General features: G+C 33.9%; 1 protein-coding gene across 1 annotated transcript in view; it reads left to right on the top strand.

Annotated features, from left to right (window-relative positions):
• Positions 1-19,310, top strand: part of USP38 (ubiquitin specific peptidase 38) — a 33,569-nt gene extending 14,259 nt beyond the window's left edge. Inside the window, exons 5-10 of the mRNA XM_021100666.1 lie at positions 2,360-2,518; positions 4,372-4,565; positions 7,075-7,168; positions 9,948-10,054; positions 11,425-12,784; positions 18,074-19,310. Of these exons, the coding sequence (XP_020956325.1) occupies positions 2,360-2,518; positions 4,372-4,565; positions 7,075-7,168; positions 9,948-10,054; positions 11,425-12,784; positions 18,074-18,235 (2,076 nt within the window). The 3' untranslated portion in view covers positions 18,236-19,310. The remainder of the gene's footprint in view (positions 1-2,359; positions 2,519-4,371; positions 4,566-7,074; positions 7,169-9,947; positions 10,055-11,424; positions 12,785-18,073) is intronic.

Raw genomic sequence — 21,526 nt, 5'->3', positions numbered from 1 at the left:
TGGATTTCTGACTATTTTAGCAATAGAGTATCATATAGATAGGGCTTTATGGAACAAAATTATTATTCAGATTTACTTTGAAATGTGGAAATGATAGCAATAGATCGAACCATTAGGAACTGGTGGTTTTATGGTCACATTAATATATTCAGTGGAGGTAAGATTAAAGAAAGTAGTACAAAAGCTAAAATGTGATTTAAGACTTCAAAGCATGAGAGTAAAACCAGACACAGCAGAATTAGAATAGCAGTGTTAATTTAAGAATATGATTTTCTTTTTATAGCAAGGGAGGAAGTTGAGTGGGATTTAACTATAATTGTTGTTATTGCTGTTTGATGATAAGACCATAGAGCTGTAACTTAGCTTTTATCATGAGTTAGCAACCAAAAAGAATGTCCTATACTATTTTTTATTTGGTTTGACTACTTTGAAAAAAGTCTGAAGAAGGGCAAGGGTAGAAGCAGGGAGACCAGTTGGGAGGGGCGTGAACTGAGGCAAGAGATGATTGTTAATTGAAATAAGGAAAGTTCTAGGCAGTATATATGGTATGGTTCCATATGTATAAAAAAGAACACCCACCTATGGTATATAATGTTTCATGTTGTGTTACATGATGTGATACATAGCAAGCAGTGTTTTTCACAGGAGAGTGGGACAGAGACTTTCTTTTTACTTCATACATATTTGTATTGTTAGATTTTTTTCCTTTACAATAAGCATGTAATTCATTTACAACAAAATTAAACTTTCACAGAAAGGTAATATAACAATACAGGAAGTTAGGGCAATATGTCATGAAATTGCCCATAATTTCACACTATAATTTTTATGTTTTCCATTCTTTTTTTTTTCCCCTATGTATTTTAAGAAGGTTGTATATACATTTGGAATCTATATGCAGTTTTGGAATCCTTCTTTTAAAATTTACCATTACATAATATTTTCCCATGTTGCTATGCACACACATAAACACACACATACAAAGACAAGTTCTACAAATAAAAAAGACAGTTTTTACATGTGAAATGTAGGTATGTAGTATCAGATTATAATTAATAGTTAAAACAAGTATAACACTGTACCAATGAAATGAGCCACTTCTGTTAAATTGATTTTATTTTGTTTATAACCTCTTAGATATTGTGATTGGCTCTCTGTATTGACTTTTTTTTTTTTTTTTTTGCTTTGCCTATGACATTCCTAGTCTAGGAATCAAACCAGAGCTGCAGCAGTAACAGTGCTGGATCTTTAACCCCCTGAGCTGCCAAATCCCTGTATTGATTTTAGTTTAATTTTATAATGAAAGGACATTGTTGTGCTTATTATCAATGTTAATAGTTTTCTACATATTAATAAGCAATGAGCACTTTTGATTTCTCTTTCATTTTTAACCCTGATTCCTTCAAAATAATAAAAGTTTCTGATTGATTTTTTTTTTTTTTTTTTTTCTTTTTAGGGCCACTCTTGCTGCATATGGAAGTTCCCAGGCTAGGGGTTGAATCGGAGCTACTGTTGCCGGCCTACTCACAGGTACAGCAAGCCGGCCTACTCACAGGTACAGCAAGGCGGGATCCGAGCCGTGTCTGCAACCTACGCCATAGCTCACAGCAATGCCGTATCCTTAACCCAATGAACAAGGCCAGGGATCGAACCCACATCCTCAAGGATACTTGTTGGGTTCGTTACTGCTGATCCACGATAGGAATTCCTAATTCACTTCATTTTTAGAACTGTCTCCTCTTTTCAGAGGTGGGGAATGGAGGTTGTTAGTAAGGATAGCCATTCTAATATAGGACACTGTCTCTAAAATAGACCTTAGTCCCTTATCTAAAATAGAGGTAGTGCTATAGCCTGAGCGGTAATTTTAGTTACATGCTTAAGTAATGTTGAAGATTTTCGTGAAACAGTTTAATGTGCAGAGTTTAATTCTTTCAAGTAAAAAATCTAAAATTCACACTAGATGGAGCTCTTTCATTAATTCTAGACTTTTTTTTTTTTTTAATTTGTCCCTATTAAGTAATCTGGTAACTAGAATAGCCCTAACATTTTTCAACTAAAGCCATTTTTTAGAATGGCAGCAGTGATGAAAGCTTCTATTTTGTACCTTAGTTTGTTTCTACCTTTTAGATGGAGTATAAGAATGAGAAGGTTTTGTGTGGAATTAAAATTGTATGTATTAAAAATTAGATTTACCCTGATATTCTAGAAATTTTTAACTTAATAACTTTTTTAGAAAAAGACAGTGACAACATACAGAAAAATACTTGCCGATGGTGTACCATTTGCATTACATTTGTAGGCTAGAGAATTGTTACCAATCTGTATAAACTGAGGAATGTTTGTCTTTTTCTCTATTTAGATTGTTCCTCATGTAGTTAATTTGGTTCACTCCTTCAGAAGTGATGGTCTGCCTTCCAGTACAGCCTTCCTAGTGCAGTTAACAGAACTGATACACTGTATGATGTATCATTATTCTGGATTTCCAGATCTCTATGAACCTATCCTGGAAGCAATAAAGGTATGATGATTGTTGCACCGGTATTTATGGAGCTGCAGCCATAAATAGATGAATGTGAAGAAATAGCCCTGTAACCAGCTATTCAATATACTATTTTATGGAAATATGCTTTTTGTTTGAAAAATGCAGTTGGAATCAGGGTTCACTGATTTGGGGGGGCATAATCTCTCTCATATTTTTACGACTAAATTAATAACCATTTTTCTTCAGTTCTGCAATACCAACAGTTATAAGGCATATCTTTAAATTCATAACAGCTTTTGAGGGAAATTTGCTTTAAAAAATGCCACATTAAGTTAATACATCAGAGGTGCATTCTAATATCAGAAATGTTAAGATACATCTTAGAAACAAGGAAAGAGAGTTTAATTAAATATTTGACATCCATATCTTTTTAATTTCATTTTTGCTAGGGATTATTCGTGAATGTCCATATTTCATAGAATCTTTACTTGAATTATTTGTGAAGTTACTGTTTTTCAATCTAAGAAGCACTGATTCTGTTAGTCTTGAAAAATGAGTCACAATAAGCACACTTTCCTCTTAGTAAATGTACTGCATAATCAGGATTTAGCAAAAGAGTTGGAGAACTTGCCTCAGCTTAGATGTTCTCAGAAGTTACTAGAAATCAGTTCTATTAATTATGTTCCTTTTTGCAGTTTGAAATAAAATATAAGGTCTCATTATCTTTACTTCTCCTGTATCTGAAATGAATACACAAAACATGTTCTTTTTACTGTATAGTTAGCTAATTTTGATTCAGTCCATAACATAAGACTGTTCAGCAACTAATGTGTACTACCGGTGTGACACTTCGACGTTTGAGAAGTAAAAGTCTTTATGTATAAAAGGTTTTTGTCATGGATTTGATCATGTTAATCTCTTTCTACAGTGTTGCTGTGTCCGTAGATGAAAGCTGTTGCTGTTGTTAAATGTCATTCTTCACTGCTTTACATGTTGAAAATTCTGCTCACTAAAATAGGCTCAGAAGAAGCCAGGATCTCCCTCTTAAACCAAGGGAAGCACTTTGTATTAGTTGTTAGCAACAACAGCAGCCAAATCAGAAGATTAAAATTCCTTCCCAAAATGTTTGTTTTCTGAAATCTAAGTACCTTAGATGTGACTAGCAGTTTTAAAAAGCCTTAGTGATTTTTAGCAACTTTCCTTATCCTCCAGCGATTAGTTACTCATGCTTGAAATCACTTGCACTTAAAATTTTACCACATATGTCGCAAAGTGCAGAAGAAACTTGTAATACGTTTCTATATTGTTTAGACATGAGGTCGAGTTTTATTTTTCAAAGTCAGAGGTAACTGTGCTTAGATGCTTTCCTTTATTGTTTACTGATTACTTTGAACTTTTATTTCTAAGGGTTAATACTGGGTAAATATTAGTAGTGAATGAAAAGGAGATATTTCTTACTTTCATTACAAAATTTGAAAGCAAATTGTTTAGCTTATTCAGTTGTGTGCTAATTTAAGTCCTCATCCTATTGCCTGTGAATAGGACTGCAATATACTCCCTGATCTCAGAGTTTAATTTTGAAAACATTTTGCTGGCAAGTAGGAAATATAAATAGTTCAAATGAGACTTGAATTCTTGGTTCTTGAGTATTGCTCAGATTAATAAACTCTACAATTAAGAGATATTTATTCATTTTAGGAGACAGTTATTTTTGCCTTGTAGCATAACCCAATTTTTTGATGACTGGTCAGGTACTAATAAGTAATTCCAAAATTAAGTGCGAGAAAAGAAAGTTAAATGTCAGCGGAAGAATCTTCTTTATGGTATTAATTTAATGCCAAAAAAATAGTGTATATTTTTACACTGTTTTTCCTCTTTATGATCTATAGGATTTTCCTAAGCCCAGTGAAGAGAAGATTAAATTGATTCTCAATCAAAGTGCCTGGACTTCTCAATCCAATTCTTTGGCATCTTGCTTGTCTAGAGTTTCTGGAAAATCTGAAACTGGGAAAACTGGTCTTATTAACCTAGGGAATACATGTTATATGAACAGTGTTATACAAGCATTGTTTATGGCCACAGAGTAAGTTTAAATATGAACTTTTTTTAAATTTTAACTGTAGAAATTGACACATGCTGATGAAATGTAAGGTAGTGGTATTGCCTTCACATTATTGTACATAGCAGAAATATCAATATTTTCATATAGTTGCCTTAAGAAATTATTCTTGATGCTTAGGAACTTTTAAAATGTTAACTTATAAAATTCTACTTCATATTTATATTATATATTACATTTTGAATCATTTGAATTACTCTGACCTGGATATTTGTTAATATAACAGAGGAATTGATTGAGCTTATTTGAGAGTTTAAGGGTCTTCAAGTACTAATTTATTACCCTATAAGACAGTGTGTTTTTTTTTTTTTTTTTTTCTTTTTTAACCTGTATATCTCTTGAGGTGGACGTGTATTTTTCTGCTTAGAGATATTTTGCTGTTTATCAGATCAGTAATGTCTTTGTTGCTACTAAGGAAATGTAAGCTCTGCATCCCCACCCCAGGTTGAAGGATACTGAACAAATATATAAACAGACATGTTTCTTTGCCATCTTATAGACTTTCTTTCAAATTTATTTTCTTTTGCAGCCAAGCAAATAGGAAATCAGAGTTGTTAGCTATGTGAATACAATTGGTAAAGGTACAAAATAATGGTAAACTTTTCCTGAACACAAAAATACAGTTGAATTTTTCTCTTCTGTACCAATACATGGAACTTGACCAAAGGTGTTTTTAAAATGAGTTCCAAGCCTGTGTAAGTTTTTATGCCTCCCTTCATAAACTGAAAGTTTAGCTTTATTTTATTTCCTAGCCTCAGAATATACTATCAATAAGGTGCTTTTCATTTGGTTTAGTGTTTTGTCTTTTGATTTGTTTGTACTTGGGATTTTTTGTTTTTTAATAAAATGTAAATATTCTTAGACACAAGTGATACTAGGCATAAAACTAAAATAATCCATGTCTCACCCCCAGAGGTCATCTAATCCAGCCCTCTCATTTTACAGATGTGAGAGAAGGCAGAGACCCAAAGCAGTTAGAACTGGCAGCTGCAGTTAGAAGAGCACATCTTATTGTACAGTGGCCAATAATACTATCTCAGAATAGACAGCGTATTTTATTTCTTTAGTAATATGTAAATTCTTTGTGGTTAAAAAAAACTATAACTAAATAAAATAAAAATCAGACATTCTCATTCCCAAAGGTACTTTAATAGTTTTGCCTGCATTGTTCCAGACTTGTTTTTTGTACTATGATAAGATTTATCTAGTACAAAAACAAATGCATTTTTTAAATATGTTTATAAAGAATCTTATTTATATATTATTTTCCAGCCACTTACTTTTTTTTTTTAATGATTTGTGTGGAAATAGTCCCATGTTAGGGCAATGACAGAACTGTGTCATGCTGAATAAATAGGGGTACCATAATTTATTTAACCAAATTCATGTTGATGAATATTAGGTTGTTTTGCTTATAATTAACATCTCTGCCAATACAGAGGATATTCTTTGAATAGAGTGTCCAAATCGCTCTCCAGAAAGGCTATAGCATTTATCACATTTAAACTTGCATACTAATACATGATTGTACCTATGACCCCATACGTTTAGCAGTACTTGATACAATCAGTCTTTAAAATTTTTTCCAATCTGGAGGAAAATGTCTTTTCATTTTAATTTGCTTTTTGCTGACCTTTACAGAATTTTCCCTCTCTAGTTTTCTTTGCTCATTTGTGTTTCTTTTCTGAATAACCTATTCTTTCCATTGTGCACCTATCAGTTGGGCCTTTTTCTTTTTCATGCTGATTTATATGTACTCCAGATGGTAATACAATATTACTTACATTCTTTTAGTCAGTACAATTCAAATTTGTAGAGTGTTTTGTTTGCAATTTTTTTATTTTATGTAGTCAAATCTATCATTTCCAGTGCCTGAATTTTAGGAAGCCTTCCCCCCTCCAAACTTCCTCCCCCCTCCACCTTTTTCTTTTAAACACTTCAGTAGCTTTGTATTTTACATTTGGTTCATTACTCCTATTGCATTTGTGATGATATGAAATCTTAGCTAATTCACTCTTTTCTCGAAATGGTTACCCACTTTGTCTATATTGTTTTTTGAATAGTTTCTCCTTTTCCTCTCCAGCACTAGTACCACACTTTTTAAATCACTACCTTTATAGTAGTTTTGATGACAGCATTTTTTAAACTTCATACAAATTTGAAAAAGTGTAAAAATTGTTTATAGTTATTAGTTAATAGCTTAATCTATTTCTATTTGCTAGTTCAGAAGAGAGGAATAATGCATGACAGCATGTGGTCATTGCCAGGCCATGTAGTAAGTGTTCATTTACTGTCATTCTCTTCCTTCTTTACTACATTTATAGGCAGTGATTTTGTCAGGTAAAGGGCCTTCAGGTAAGTGAAATTTTACCTTGAGGATAATAAGTTCTTGAACTAGCTTCCTTTCGGCTTTTAAAAAATGTGTTGTGTATATACATGTATACAAAAACTATTATATTTTATTTGCTTTCAGTTTCAGGAGACAAGTCTTATCTTTAAATCTAAATGGGTGCAATTCATTAATGAAAAAATTACAGCATCTTTTTGCCTTTTTGGCTCATACACAGGTGAGTATAAGTGTGTATTGTGAATGTGTTAACTGTGTTGATAATCTTCTTTACATTTCACAGTATACCAGACTTAGTGAACCTTTTTGACTGATGAGATAATATATATCTCTTCAGCACAACAAATCCATGTAGGAGTCTAAAGAGATACTGCCTAAAATCAGGATATGTCCTGAGTTTTTGTTTCTTCCTTCTACTTTCCATTCTTATAGATGAACGTTTTCCTGACCCGTTATTCTAATTATTATGGATAAAAATCTGATTTTCTATCCAAAAAAATAAGCTCCATCATGAAGAAATCTTTTAAAGTGCATCTTTAATATTAAGCTTATTGATACTTTGGTAGATTTTTACAGTAATGAGCAATTAAAAATGAACAATTAAAATAATTTATGGCACCTTAGCTTTTTTCTGCAGCTTCTAATATATATATGTACCCTTTCATTATGACTAAACTTTTAAGCTCTAGAATTTAACAGATAAACTGTTCACCCATTAAGTTCTAGAGTTTAAAATTTTATGATGATCTTTTATGTCCACAAATTAATCCAAGGCAATGAGTTTATGTTAATGGAAAGAACATCACATATAGTAAATAGACATTTATTGAGAGACCCAATATGCAGACTGATAAGCAGTCAAAATAGAATCCCTATGCTCAAGAAGCTTATACTTTAAGTTTTGAGTAATGTGAATAATATATATCATTTATAAATAACAAATATCATTTTCTAGTTTTACTCTGATTGTCTTAGTTTCACAGAGGTCTAAAAGAGTAGATAGTTACAGCCAGAGGAGAAGATAGATTCAGAATTGGTGGAATTGAGTTGATAGGAATGCTTTGTTTCCTATCTTAAGCTAAGAAATATCTCAACTATAACTTCTTGAGTGGAAAGAATCAAGATAGGGTTGACATATGAAATGTTAGTGATGGCCTATGAGATACTCAAAGGATCATTTTGAGTATTCTTTACCTGGGGGAAATATGTTCACAAATTATATTTAACATCTCAGGACCAAGGGAGATGAAATCTCCTCCCTCCAGTCCCAGACATTGTTTTCTAATAAATGGACTTATGCTCTTGCTTTATCACTAGTCCGTATTTCCTGTATACTATATAGAGTTGGCCCTTGCACAACAGAGGTTTGAACTACGAGGGTCCACTTACACGTGGATTTTTTCAATAAATAAGTACTCTAGTACTACACAGTCCATGGTTGGTGGACACCACAGATGTGGAACCACAGATATGGAGGGCCTACTATAAAGTTATACCCAGGTCTTTGACTAAGCAGAGGGTCAGTACCCCTAACCCCTAGGTTGTTCACTGGTCAGCTGTATAACATGTGTGTATGTGTGTCTATGTGTATACCTGTAGATGTAAATACATTATATATGCTATATTAACTTAAGTCAGAGCTATTAAGGAAAAAAAACCTTAGTAGGCTTCCATATTCCTAACAAAAGAAGAAAGGAATTAATAAGAGAACCTAATCAAAGTTCTGCATAGTTGAGACCCTTTCTAATAGCAAGCCAACAAGGATCGTTTTGGACAGGTAGATTTTCCCTGCATAATTTTAAAAGCTTTTCTTGTGATTAATAAAGCTAACACTTTTTGAGCATTTAACTTTGTCTAGCTCCTGTAATAAGTGGTTTACATATATTATCTCTTAATCCTCAAAATCCATCTATGAGGTAATAGGTAGTATTCCTATTTTACAGGTGAAGAAATGGGGCTTATGTTAACTGCTTTCAAAGTCATGCAAACAAGTGCCAAGATTGGAATATGAACAAATGATTTTGAACCATGTTGAACCAGTATACTAAACTCCCTCCTTTCAAAATGCTGTAAACATTCCTATTTTTAAAAATTTTCCGTAACTGAGAAGCCTGTCATACCACAAATACTCAAAATATCAGGAGAATTCTAAATTTTCAAGTTGTAATCACAGCTTTTCAGATGCCTTTTTCAGTTCTTTTTCTGTCATAGCAAAATCTAGGATTTTATTTTATTGTATTGTTTTCATTTTTTTGCCATGTAGAAGGCATGTGATCATGGATCAAGGATCAAATTCCAGGCAAAGGATCAAACCTGTGCCACAGCAGTGACCCATGCAGCTGCAGTGACAATGTCAGATCCTTAACCTACTGTGCTAAGAGAACTCCAAAATCTAGGATTTGAACCTAGCTTGCTCTAAAGTATATGAGCAACCGCTTCACTAAACTGCCTCTGTACAAAAAATAAAATCAACAACATCTTTAACCGTATTGTTCATATCCTGTACAGTTATGACATGTACCCAGTCAAGGAAATATTCACCTAAAATAAGTATACATGGCTCTATAAAGTATGCCCCTTATTACTTTATACAAAAAAAAAAAAAAAATTCAGTAACATGTCTTTTTCAGATTTGATTTTTTTTAAACTTCTGGACTCAAGCACATAGATAATACCAGGAGCATTATACTGGTGGAGAGGCCTGGGTTCTGATATCATCCCTCAACCACTGATTCAGCTAGATGACCTTGGGCAAGTCACATGGTTTCTCCAGCTCTGAATTCTCATCTTCAGAATGAGAAGTTATGACTGAAAGTTACCTCATTTATTTCTTACTAATTTTATGTGCCCCCATGTTTGGCACTTTGTAGTAAAGGTTAAGCCAGTGTAATTTTAGTAATCTTTATTAACATTATTAGATGTTATACATTAAGATTTCATTTGTTTGGTTTATGGTATAAGAAATCTCTCCTTTGTATTTTCTCTACTGATATCAAAAGAGAGAAGCATATGCACCTCGGATATTCTTTGAGGCTTCCAGACCTCCATGGTTTACGCCCCGATCGCAGCAAGACTGTTCTGAGTACCTCAGGTTTCTACTAGACAGGTAACAAGTATTTCTAAAGCTATGATTTGAATTTATGTCTTTTCATAACAAATTTCTGTAGAACATTGTTTTTACCGTCAAAGACATATTTCAAGTGTTAATCTTTAAAATAGTTGCATTTATTGTATGTTTTAAAGTGTTCTTTTGTTTTTAGTTTGGTTTCTTTTTTAAAATTTTCTTCCTTTAGGCCACTTGTTCTCAAAGTGTGGTACAAGGACCCTTAGGGGTTCCCAAAACAATTTCATGGGCCTTCCCTTTTCCAACTACCTGTTTGTATATATGTAGTTGAGGCCAAATTTTCTTCATATACTTCATCCAAAACAACATATCACAATAGATTGAATACAGAGCAGACATGAGGATCCAGCTGTCTTCTATTGAGACACATACTTGAAATATTTGCAAAATGTAAAACATTGACATTCTTCTCACTAAATTTTTTGGGATTTAGAAAATACAACTATTTTTCATTTTAAAATGTTATGTATGTTAACGTATAATGAGCTTATTGTTTTTAAATGTATTTTACTACTTTTATTCTCAGTTTTTGAATACAGTAAATATTGATAGATATAAGCTCTTGTGTTCCTCACTCATTTCCAAGAGTATACAGCCATTCAGAAACAAAAAATGTAATAGCTGCTCCTTAGATCAATTCGTAATTGGGTTGGTTTGGTAAATTTTGTGGTCTTCTTACCACTTAGTTAATAAAACCTATTATCTTCCTTTATTTCCCTACCTCTTCCTCTCTTTATGAATGACTGGTAAAATCAGTTGAGCTTAACATGTGCAACCTTCCTTCCACTCTGCAAGCATATGTTGAGTAGTTTCTTTGCACCAGGCATTCTGTGAGATGCCAGGCAGACAAAGATATATAAGACAGTTAGTGGACATACACAGTTTACTATAATAAGTGCTATAAAGTAGCATTATGAAGGAAGTGTAATGAGAGTAGAGAGTAGGAATAATCGCAAAGAAAGTGTAATGAGAATAGAGAGTAGGAATAGTCACTGATGTCTCTTCTGATCTACGTTCTCAAACTGTTCAATATTCTTTTGGTGAGGGAGGAGAAACTTGTTTTTATATTAAGCATTATATCTGATAAAAAAAATAACTTGGCTATTTATATAAGCCACCAATAATTTTAAGTAGAAATTACATTTAAATTTAAGTGAAGTAGATCCTTCCTTGTAGCACTGGGTCTATGTCTAGTCACTTATGATGGAGGATGATAATGTGAGAAAAAAGAATGTATACATGTATGTGTAACTGGGTCACCATGCTGTACAGTAGGAAAAAAAAATAATGTATTGGGGAAATAAAAAATAAATTTAAGTGAAGTAGCCATATAATGATATACTGTCCTGCAGGCTCCATGAAGAAGAAAAGATCTTAAAAGTTCAGCCCTCACACAAGCCTTCTGAAAGTCCTGGGTGCAGTGAAACTTCTTTACAAGAAGTAGCCAATAAGGCAGCTGGACTAACAGAGACCTCTTGCACAAGTGATGGTGAGAAGACATTAATTGAAAAAATGTTCGGAGGAAAACTACAAACTCACATATGTTGTTTGAACTGCAGGAGTACCTCACAAAAAGTAGAAGCCTTTACAGATCTTTCACTTGCCTTTTGTCCTTCCTCTTCTATGGAAAACTTGTCTTTTCAAGATCCAGCATCATCAGGCAGTTCACATGATGGTGGTCTGATGCAGGGCAGGGTACCTGGTCCTTCAAAAGAACCAGGAGTCTATAATCCAGCAACAGCTGCCTTTGCCTGTGACTCAGCTGTCAGTGAAGGAATGGTGGGCAGTCCTGATGAGTTTCGCTGTGCTGAAGACATTTCTGTCCCTAATGACTCTCGCAAGATGCTTGTTAATAAAGACGTACCTCAGAAACCAGGAGGTGAAACCACACCTTCAGTAACTGACTTACTAAATTATTTTTTGGCTCCAGAGATTCTTACTGGTGACAACCAATACTATTGTGAAAACTGTGCCTCTCTGCAGAATGCTGAGAAAACTATGCAAATCACAGAGGAACCTGAATACCTTATTCTTACTCTCCTAAGATTTTCATATGATCAGAAGTACCATGTGAGAAGAAAAATTCTAGACAATGTGTCACTGCCACTGGTTTTGGAGTTGCCAGTTAAAAGAACTACTTCTTTCTCTTCGTTATCAGAAAGTTGGTCTCTAGATGTTGACTTCACTGATATTAGTGAGAATCTAGCTAAAAAATTAAAGCCTTCTGGAACTGAAGAAGCTTGCTGCCCCAAATTGGTGCCCTATCTATTGAGTTCTGTTGTGGTTCACTCTGGTGTATCCTCTGAAAGCGGGCATTACTATTCTTATGCCAGAAACATCACAGGTACCGAGTGCTCATACCAGCTGTGTCACCAGCCTGAAACTCTGGCACTAGCCTCCTCCCAGGGTCATTTACCAGGAAGAGATAGTCCCAGTGCAGTTATTGAACAGGATTTGGAAAATAAGGAAATGTCAAAAGAGTGGTTTTTATTTAATGACAGCAGAGTGACATTTACTTCATTTCAGTCAGTCCAGAAAATTACGAGTAGATTTCCAAAGGACACAGCTTATGTGCTTTTGTACAAAAAGCAGAACAGCACTAATAGTTTAGGTGGTAGTAATTCAACCACTGGACTCTGGGTAAATGGAGACCCACCTCTACAGAAAGAACTAATGGAAGCTATAACAAAAGACAATAAACTATATTTACAGGTAAGTTGGAAATATAAAAACGTCATCACTTATGGAAAATATTTCAGCATTTGGCACGTGGTTAAATGAGTTCCCTCATTTTGAAATCCAACTTTTGCATTCTCAAGGAATTTACTAAGTGGTCATTTGAAATTTGAATCTGGGTTTATATGAAATGGGTTCATCCTATATAACTAAATTTTCTTACTTTCTAATGTTATGAGTTAATTATGAAGAGGCACAATTAGATGCAGTATAGAAGACTTTGTTTTTAATTACAAAAGATGTGATCATTATTAAATCTTTCCATATGGAAACAGGAAGTTAAATAAAACGGGAGTATCTCCCCTTCCCTTAGTCCCACCTGCCAGGGAAACAGCAGCTAAATTTGATATTTATTCCTTTTAGACCTTCGTATAAATATTTTAAGAACTATTTATTGACAGTCAGAAGGATAAGATAAAGGAACTAAAAGGTGGAGTATGTAAAGAAAGTATATATATGTATTCTTCAAGGAGCTGATCAGTAAGTCCAAGGCTGTAATAGAACAATTTATAAATAAAAGCCCTGAAATAAAGTTTTATAGGAGCTGAATTTACTTGTAAATATACATTTAACAGGCAGTTAATGATTTTTCTAATTTTCTTAAAAAGCCTTACTGAGAAGTATTTTTCTTTGAAACCTGCCAACTTACTACTAACATAAAGGACCAGCAGTAAATTGTAGTTGAAATTGTAGGTTTATTAATTGAGTAGTCCTAATGATTTCATGAGTTTAAATAAGCAAGTTTCTAAAAATTTTGTGTTTGAAAGGCACGAAACTCCTAAAGGATATATAGAATAAGAGAAAAAAATGGTACTTATTTTTAGAGGGAAGTTTACTCAAAAGTTGTATTATTATAAAATTTTCAAAAAATGATACATAGTACATTTTTAAAAAGCATGGCAATGTTCCAGAGTAACACAAAGGAATACATTTTACAGAAAAAAAAATTAGACACTCAGAATATTTGTTAGAACTGTTCACTACCAAAGATTCTAGCAGCCAGTCAGAAGGCATAATCAGAGTAAAAAGGTAATAGAATGTATGCAACCATATCCTTGCTAGATGTCAAACAGACGCTAGACAGGAATCATCATGATTCTTAAAGATGGAAAGGTGCAGTGAGGGTAAGAGGCTCAGGTTGAAATAGAAATATTCTCTAATATAAAATATAATGTCCAGTGCAATAGTGATTTTTGGAAATACATAGAAACTAATTTCTACGATTAGAGTGCCAAAAGTTCTTATAACAACCACTTGTATTGCAGCCTAGCTCTAAATGATTCTGTTTTGCCATTTGCCCCATTACATTCTGATTTTACAGTGTTTGTGGGTGATAAGCCATTCTTTTATCATTGTTTTAACACTGCTATGTCACTATAAAGAAAAATCATTATGTACTTTGTTAACTCAGCAGTTGTTCTAAATTCCATCTTAAGTCTCAGATTGGCCAGTTGTTTAATGCAAAAATGATACTGCTAAATTTTATGTTAAGGTATTTATTTACCTATATGAAGACAGGCTGTTAAAGCTTCCTTATCAAAGTGCCTTTTTAAAGCAAATTACAATAACAAACCCTCAATACTTAATTAGAAACTTAAGATTAATTGATTAGTTGCTTTTAAATACAGTAATGTAATTGATAAGGTTTGAATTGTGATGTTTCTCATATTGTGTAACTGAATCATTCTGGTATTTTAAATTTGTGCCCAGAGACTATGTTGTTTCTTCTATTGTACTGATGAACATGTTCTCATAATTGCCCGGCAGTGAGAACCTGTGGTGTTGGGGTTCTGTATACAGCAGTTTTCAGCTATCGTTTTTTTAGTTTTGAACTTCTGGAACAGGAACATGTATGTTTTTGTTCTTTTTTTTTTTTTTTTCAACATTTATTGTTGAGGTATAGTTATAAGCTTGCGCCCATTTTATAGTAATAATGCTTTATAACAGATTGCTATGTCCAGGATATAATTTTAGCTTTAGGAAATAGGACAGTTGTTAAACACTTAAATCTTAGTAAGGATGTGGAATTGAATAAAGTAACAACTAGACTTAAAAGTGCTAGAAAGAAACTCTTGCCCTTTCTAGTATTGGCACATGAGTGGTTTTGAAATGCCTGGGCAAAAAATCCTGTCTCAGACCTCTTTCTATTCTGTATCACAGCCTGAGACAAAGGAGAGCAATGCAAGCTGTGGATCTTGAAGTAAATTTCGGAAAAGGGTCGTCTCCATATATCTCTCTCCCCTCAGTCCAGCTTCTGTTAGGAGTGTCTCCATTATTTTAGTGTTCAGATTACATAAATCATGCCTTTAGTTAGGACAGAGGAGAAAGGTTGTGTAAGTCACCACCTGTCCCCACTGACCCACATCAACTGCAGACACTTCTCTCCTTATGTTTCTTTCCTTTTTTTTCCCCCTTTGGAGGAGGTGGTAGTTTAATGTCTTAATTTCTTTCTTTATCAGACATGCAGAAGAGTATATATCATATCCGTGAAGTTTAAAGAAAAAAAGATGGATTGATTTAATGTTAACAGATTTACTGAATGAGAGATCTAAACTCCTCGTCACTGGACCAATAGTCCACTCCTGAAATAAGAATTAAGTTTCATACCTGACATAAAAATGGGATATAAATTACATGTTGTGACATTCATAATTTGTGACATGTACATAATGTTCTCTTCTATATTAAAAGAAATAAGATGAAAAGCAGTTTCACCTACTTTTTTCCATTGTTTAAGCTTAAATTCTGAAAACAGAATTTCATATATCCAGAGGTCAGCCATGTATTTTTATGTAAATAGGTAAGAAGGCAAAAAGGAATATTACTGTCTTGGGAAGCTCTGTGTCCTTAAATATAATATAGGTTTTAGTTGTATCTGAAGCAGTGGAGTCACTTAGTTTTCTATTTTGTATGTCTTCAACATAGCTTCTGGCAGGAAATCACTTTTTAGCAAAGTTCAGGCAAAAATCATGTATCTTTTTTTTTTTTTTTTCTCTTTTTAGGGCAGCACCTGAAGGATATGGACGTTCCCAGGCCAGGCATCGAATTCGAGGTGCAGCTGCTGGCCTACACCATAGCTCACTGCAACACCAGCCACAGCAATGCCAGATCTGAGCCACATCTGCGACCTACACCACAGTTCATGGCAGCACCAGATCCTTAACCCACTGAGTGAGGCCAGGGATCAAACCCACATCCTCATGGATACTAGTTGGCTTCGTTACTGCTGAGCCATGAGAGGAGCTCCAAAAATCACCATATCTTTTGGGAGCAGAACTTATGAACTCTACCTTGCCATATTCATTATATTTTATTTCTTTCATTAGAGAACATGATCTATACCTTAAACTAGATATTGTTTCTTAGATACAGTGATATTTTCATTGCTTTTTAAATAGCTTAATAGATTATAGAGCTAGAGCAGAGGATTTTTGTTATTTTTGTGTCTGTTTCTGACATAACTATGGCTTATATTTTCTATCTGTAAAAAAAAAAAATTGTAATTCTTTAACTTCACCAATTGAAGAATAAACTAATATACCCCTGAAAAGTATTGTGCAGTTAGACATTATACAGAGGAGCCAGCACTAATAAATATTGTAAATGATAGAGTAAGTGAAAAAATGTTTTCAAGAAATATCCTACAAATTAAGTTTTAAAAGCCTAAGCCCTGTCCCAGACAGGTTCACTAGCCCATTCTGCTAGAAGGATTTCTTATGTAAAGTCATATTCAACCATAAAAATATGTGACGCTTGATAATTTTCTGTATAGGGAATCATACAGTAGTTGCTGTATGCTACTGAGAAACAGGCTGTCCATAGTATAAGCAGTGGACATAAGGGGTTTTTTTCTCCGTAAGTAATACAAAATCAGGCATCTCATGAAGGCATAACTAAGAAATTTAGCTAGAACTTATCAAATCATATTACCTTGCCAGGAGGAGCAAAGTAATTGGGCTTTTAGTTTAAAAATTGGAAATAGTACAGTTTTTATTATTAATGTTGACCATAGTGTGAAAATTCTTCAGATGATTGTACCAGTTAACAGTTGTGCTGTTAGCAGTAGCTTTTAGACCTTGTTGACACTGCTTTTGAAAGTGATAGCCCCTTTCCCAGAAAAAATGGACATATGCCAGAATATTTTGCTTATTCCAAGGAGTTTGGGCCAGTTTTAAAAATCCAATTCTATATGTTGCCAAATGAATTTGCAGTTTATTTATAAATAAATATTTATTCAAATTTGCTCGCTTTGTGGCTAAGTCCCTAATAGTGTTCCAATCTTAGATCATTACTGTACACTGAGCACCTTTTGTACGTCTGGCACACAGGTGAATTTGGTTCCATTTAAAAGTTCTAATAACCTGGTAGGGAAAAGTTTTGAGTAATACTGTAAGGAGATGGACTCCATTTTCCTTAGCAGTGTTTCCAAGATCTCTTAATTATTGAGAAATATGTGAAGAAAGGGTAGGAAAAAAAATCAGCTTTGATTATTTATACCTTTTACAGTATCACCCATTTCCAGAACAACTCCACTCGATGGAGAATAGGTAATCCATTGTTACAACTTTTGAATTCTGTGTTCTCTGTATTAGAAAAGAAATCTATTCCTGTCTTTGTTGATGAGTCTTACAAGAACTGTAAAATTTCTGTAGGGAAATTTAAAGACTGAAGACTTCAGTTTCCTCTTCTTTAAAGTGAGGTATTGTAAAGACAAAAAAAAAAAAAAAAAAAAAAGGAGTTCCTGTCGTGGCGCAGTGGTTAACGAATCCAACTAGGAACCATGAGGTTGCGGGTTTGATCCCTGCCCTTGCTCAGTGGGTTAAGGATCCGGCATTTCCGTGAGCTGTGGTGTAGGTCACAGACACGGCTCGGATCCCACGTTGCTGTGGCTCTGGAGTAAGCTGGCAGCTACAGCTCCGATTAGACCCCTAGCCTGGGAACCTCCGTATGCCGCGGGAGTGGCCCAAGAAATGGCAAAAAGACAATCATTAAATAAATAAATAAATAAATTGAGGTATTGAAACAGAAAAACCTTTAGGATCTGTCATTCTCTAGCGTTACACCAGGATTTTGCTATCTTGTTTGCTCCATCTGTGATAAGGTACTTCACTTTAGTAAGATTTGGTAAGAATTAGTGTAATTGATATTTTTAAAGTTACTGAGGATGCTTATTAAAGATTAAGGCAGTTTAAAAATATTTATATAGTTATATTCCCATCCATTGTATTTGAATTTTAAGCTCATAAAAATTATTTTTAATTTTAGGAACAAGAGTTGAATGCTCGAGCCCGGGCCCTGCAAGCTGCATCTGCCTCCTGTTCATTTCGGCCCAATGGATTTGATGACAATGATCCACCAGGAAGCTGTGGACCAACTGGTGGTGGGGGTGGAGGAGGATTTAATACAGTTGGCAGACTCGTATTTTGATGCTGAGAGAGTCTAAAATGCAATGGTCACAAAACATGCGATACCATCTATGACTGTTAAAATGTCAGACTGTAACAAATATCATATCTATTATTTTTCTTTTCATTAGACCCTTATACTTTAAGAAAATACACTCAGTGCTTGTTTTTATTTTCTTGATAATACATTTATTAACAAAATGCATCATGGGAAAAAAATCTACCTCTTAAAATTCCATTTGCTTTTATGGTTAGACGTGCTTGACCAAAAAATTTTCAGAGGAAAATATGTACCTGGTCCCTAATTAAGCTGCATTAAATTTAGTAGAGGCATTTAAATTGTCCTGTCCTCAGTTTTACTGAAGAAAAAAAATAGATTCCATTTAGCATCCTTTATAAAAGAATTGATATTAGAGGTTAAAGAAATATTGTTTAAAAAGAAAATCTTTTATTTCTTGTGTAGTTAGCCCATTATTAAATTCAAGTCTTTAAGAATTCTAGAGATGATACAGTCTCTCATGAAGGCAATAACAAAAAATTTATCAAGCTGTAGTACTTTTCAGGTTTGTTCAGTGCTGTCTTCAACATCACTGTATCTACATTTCAAGTACAAATTTTTTTTTAAAAAAGGATTATTTATACATATGTGCTGAATTGATTTTAAGAAAGGTGCATGATCCTGTAGGAGCAATGTTTTTACCTAAAAATTGTTAACTTTGTAGTATTTCTAATTGAGGATTTTAAAAATTCTATTTCAGGGAGTATATTCTTCTGTGTGTTTCGAAGGAGGTGAGTTCTGTATGTGCCTTGCAGTACTGTAATTCAAAAATAGGAATCTTTGGCTGCGGAAAAGTTTTTTTTTAAATGAAATGTTAGGAAGTAATTTTTTGTGCTAATACTAAAATTATAACTTTTTGAAAGGTATTAGATTTTCCTGAAGTAAAATCTGATGGTTCTAAATAAATAAGTGTGATTGTTTGTTTCTAACTCTTAAAAGAATTCAGAGCAAATGAACATAGTCAAGTAAAAAAATTTTTTTGATTTTGTTATCTAATCCTCAGAATATTAAATATTGATCACGTATTTTTAGAGTTGTACATTTGGGTTTGGTTTTTTGTTCGAGTCATATGTTTTGCACAGTTGTTTCTGTTTCACAGTTTCAGATAAAATGTCAAAATGTCAGCCCCTACCAACTCATATTTTCTTTCACCAGGAAACTGGAAACAAGTCACTTCTCCAAAGTCTTGATTATACACGGAGTAATCCCACTTGTCCCCATTCCTAAAAGTTGTAACTTATCCATGGTTGTACATTGTTCTGCAGATTGGTCTCATATTTATTTTGAAAACATTTTAAGGAAAGAATGTTCTTTGGTGATTTGAGGTTTATCTTTTTCCCAAGGTTTTTAATGGCAGTGGTAAAAACAGAATGCCTCATCTTCATTCTACTTCTTCCCACTCCTAACCTGTTTCTAGTCACCAGGAAGATTAGGAAACCTGACTGGATTAGTTAAAAACTGGAAATTCTTTGCAGAATTGATAGAGATTTCTCTTTCCTACAAATCACTGAACCATAGGATTTTTTTCAACTTCCTTTCCTATGGATTTCCTGTTGTTTTAATAGTGAATGTCTGAGCTACCCTATGAGTTCAGTTATCCCCTGGCTAGATAGTGATTTGTAGTCAGATTATATGAGTCTTAGCATCCAATGAAATTGCTAAAGTCATTTAATTCTCAGTGGATTGATAATAGTCTCAGCTGCTTCTAATAGCAAATTCCCTAAAGACAGACCTACACAAAGTTTTATCTATGAATAGCAAGTCATTCGAGGATTTTTATTTGTCAGGATAATACATACTGAATTTTCAAAAATGATAACAAAAATCAAATTCTAGTTATATAATAATATTGAGCTTTTTTAGTTCTAACTTCACAGTACTATCAAATACTGGAAATTAAAGGTTTCAAGATTAAAAATACAGTAACATCAATTATTTGCTAATTTTTTTATTGAAGTAAAGTTGATTTACATCATTGTGTCAATTTCTGCTGAACAGAAAAGCGAGCCATGCCCACAGAATGTGGAAGTTCCCAGCCCAGGGACTGAATCCATGCCAGCAATGCTGGATCCTTTAACCCACTGCACTAGGCCAGGGATTGAACCCATGCCTCCACAAGTCTGTTCTCTATGTGAGTATGTATCTTAGGTTCATTTGTGTTATATTTTAAGTGATATAATATGATATTTGTCTTTTTCTTTCTGACTTACATCACCTACTATGATCTCTAGTTTATCCATGTTGTTGCAAATGGCATTATTATTTTTTATGGCTGAGTATAGTCCATTCTACATATGTATGGTATATTTATCCATACATCAGTCAATGACCATTTAGGTTGTTTCTATGTCGTCTTATGAATAGTGCTGCTGTGAACACTGTGACATGTCTTTTTTTATTATTATTTTTTAATAGCTATTTCCCCAATACAGTTTTTTTTCTACTGTACAGCATGGTGACCCAGTTACACATACATGTACACATTCTATTTTCGCACATTATCATGCTCCATCATAAGTGACTAGACATAGTTACCACACTACACAGCAGGATCTCATTGCTGATCCATTCCAAAGGCAATAGTTTGTATCTATTAACCCCAAGCCCCCCAACCAACCCACTCCCTCCCCCTCCTCCTTGGCAACCAGAAGTCTGTTCTGCAAGTCCATGATTTTCTTTTCTGTGGAAAGGTTCATTTGCGCCCTATATTATTCCAGATATAGGTGATCTTATGCGGTATTTGTCTTTCTAACTTCACTCAGTATGAGAGTCTCTAGTTCCATCCATGTTGCTGCAAATGGCATTATTTCATTCTTTTTTATGGCTGCGTAGTAATTCCGTTGTGTGTATATATACCACATCTTCCTAATCCAGTCGTCTGTCAGGGGACATTTGGGTTGTTTCCATGTCTTGGCTATTGTGAATAGAGCTGCAGTGAACATGCAGGTGCATGTGTCTTTTTCAAGGAAAGCTTTATACGGATATATGCCCAAGAGTGGGATTGCTGGGTCATGTGGTAGTTCTATGTATAGATTTCTAAGGTATCTCCATAGTGGTTGCACCAGCTTACAATCCCACCAACAGTGCAGGAAGATTCCTTTTTCTCCATACCCCTTCCAGCATTTGTTATTTGTGAACTTATTAAAGATGGCCATTCTAACTGGTGTGAGGTGGTATCTCATGGTAGTTTTGATTTGCATTTCTCTAATAATCAGTGATGTTGAGCATTTTTTCATATGCTTGTTGGCCATCTGT

This window comes from Sus scrofa, chromosome 8 (genome assembly GCF_000003025.6).
Source record: "Sus scrofa isolate TJ Tabasco breed Duroc chromosome 8, Sscrofa11.1, whole genome shotgun sequence".
Taxonomy (NCBI): domain Eukaryota; kingdom Metazoa; phylum Chordata; class Mammalia; order Artiodactyla; family Suidae; genus Sus; species Sus scrofa.
The sequence above is the reverse complement of the archived record's forward strand: the minus strand, read 5'-3'. Positions and strand labels throughout refer to the sequence as shown.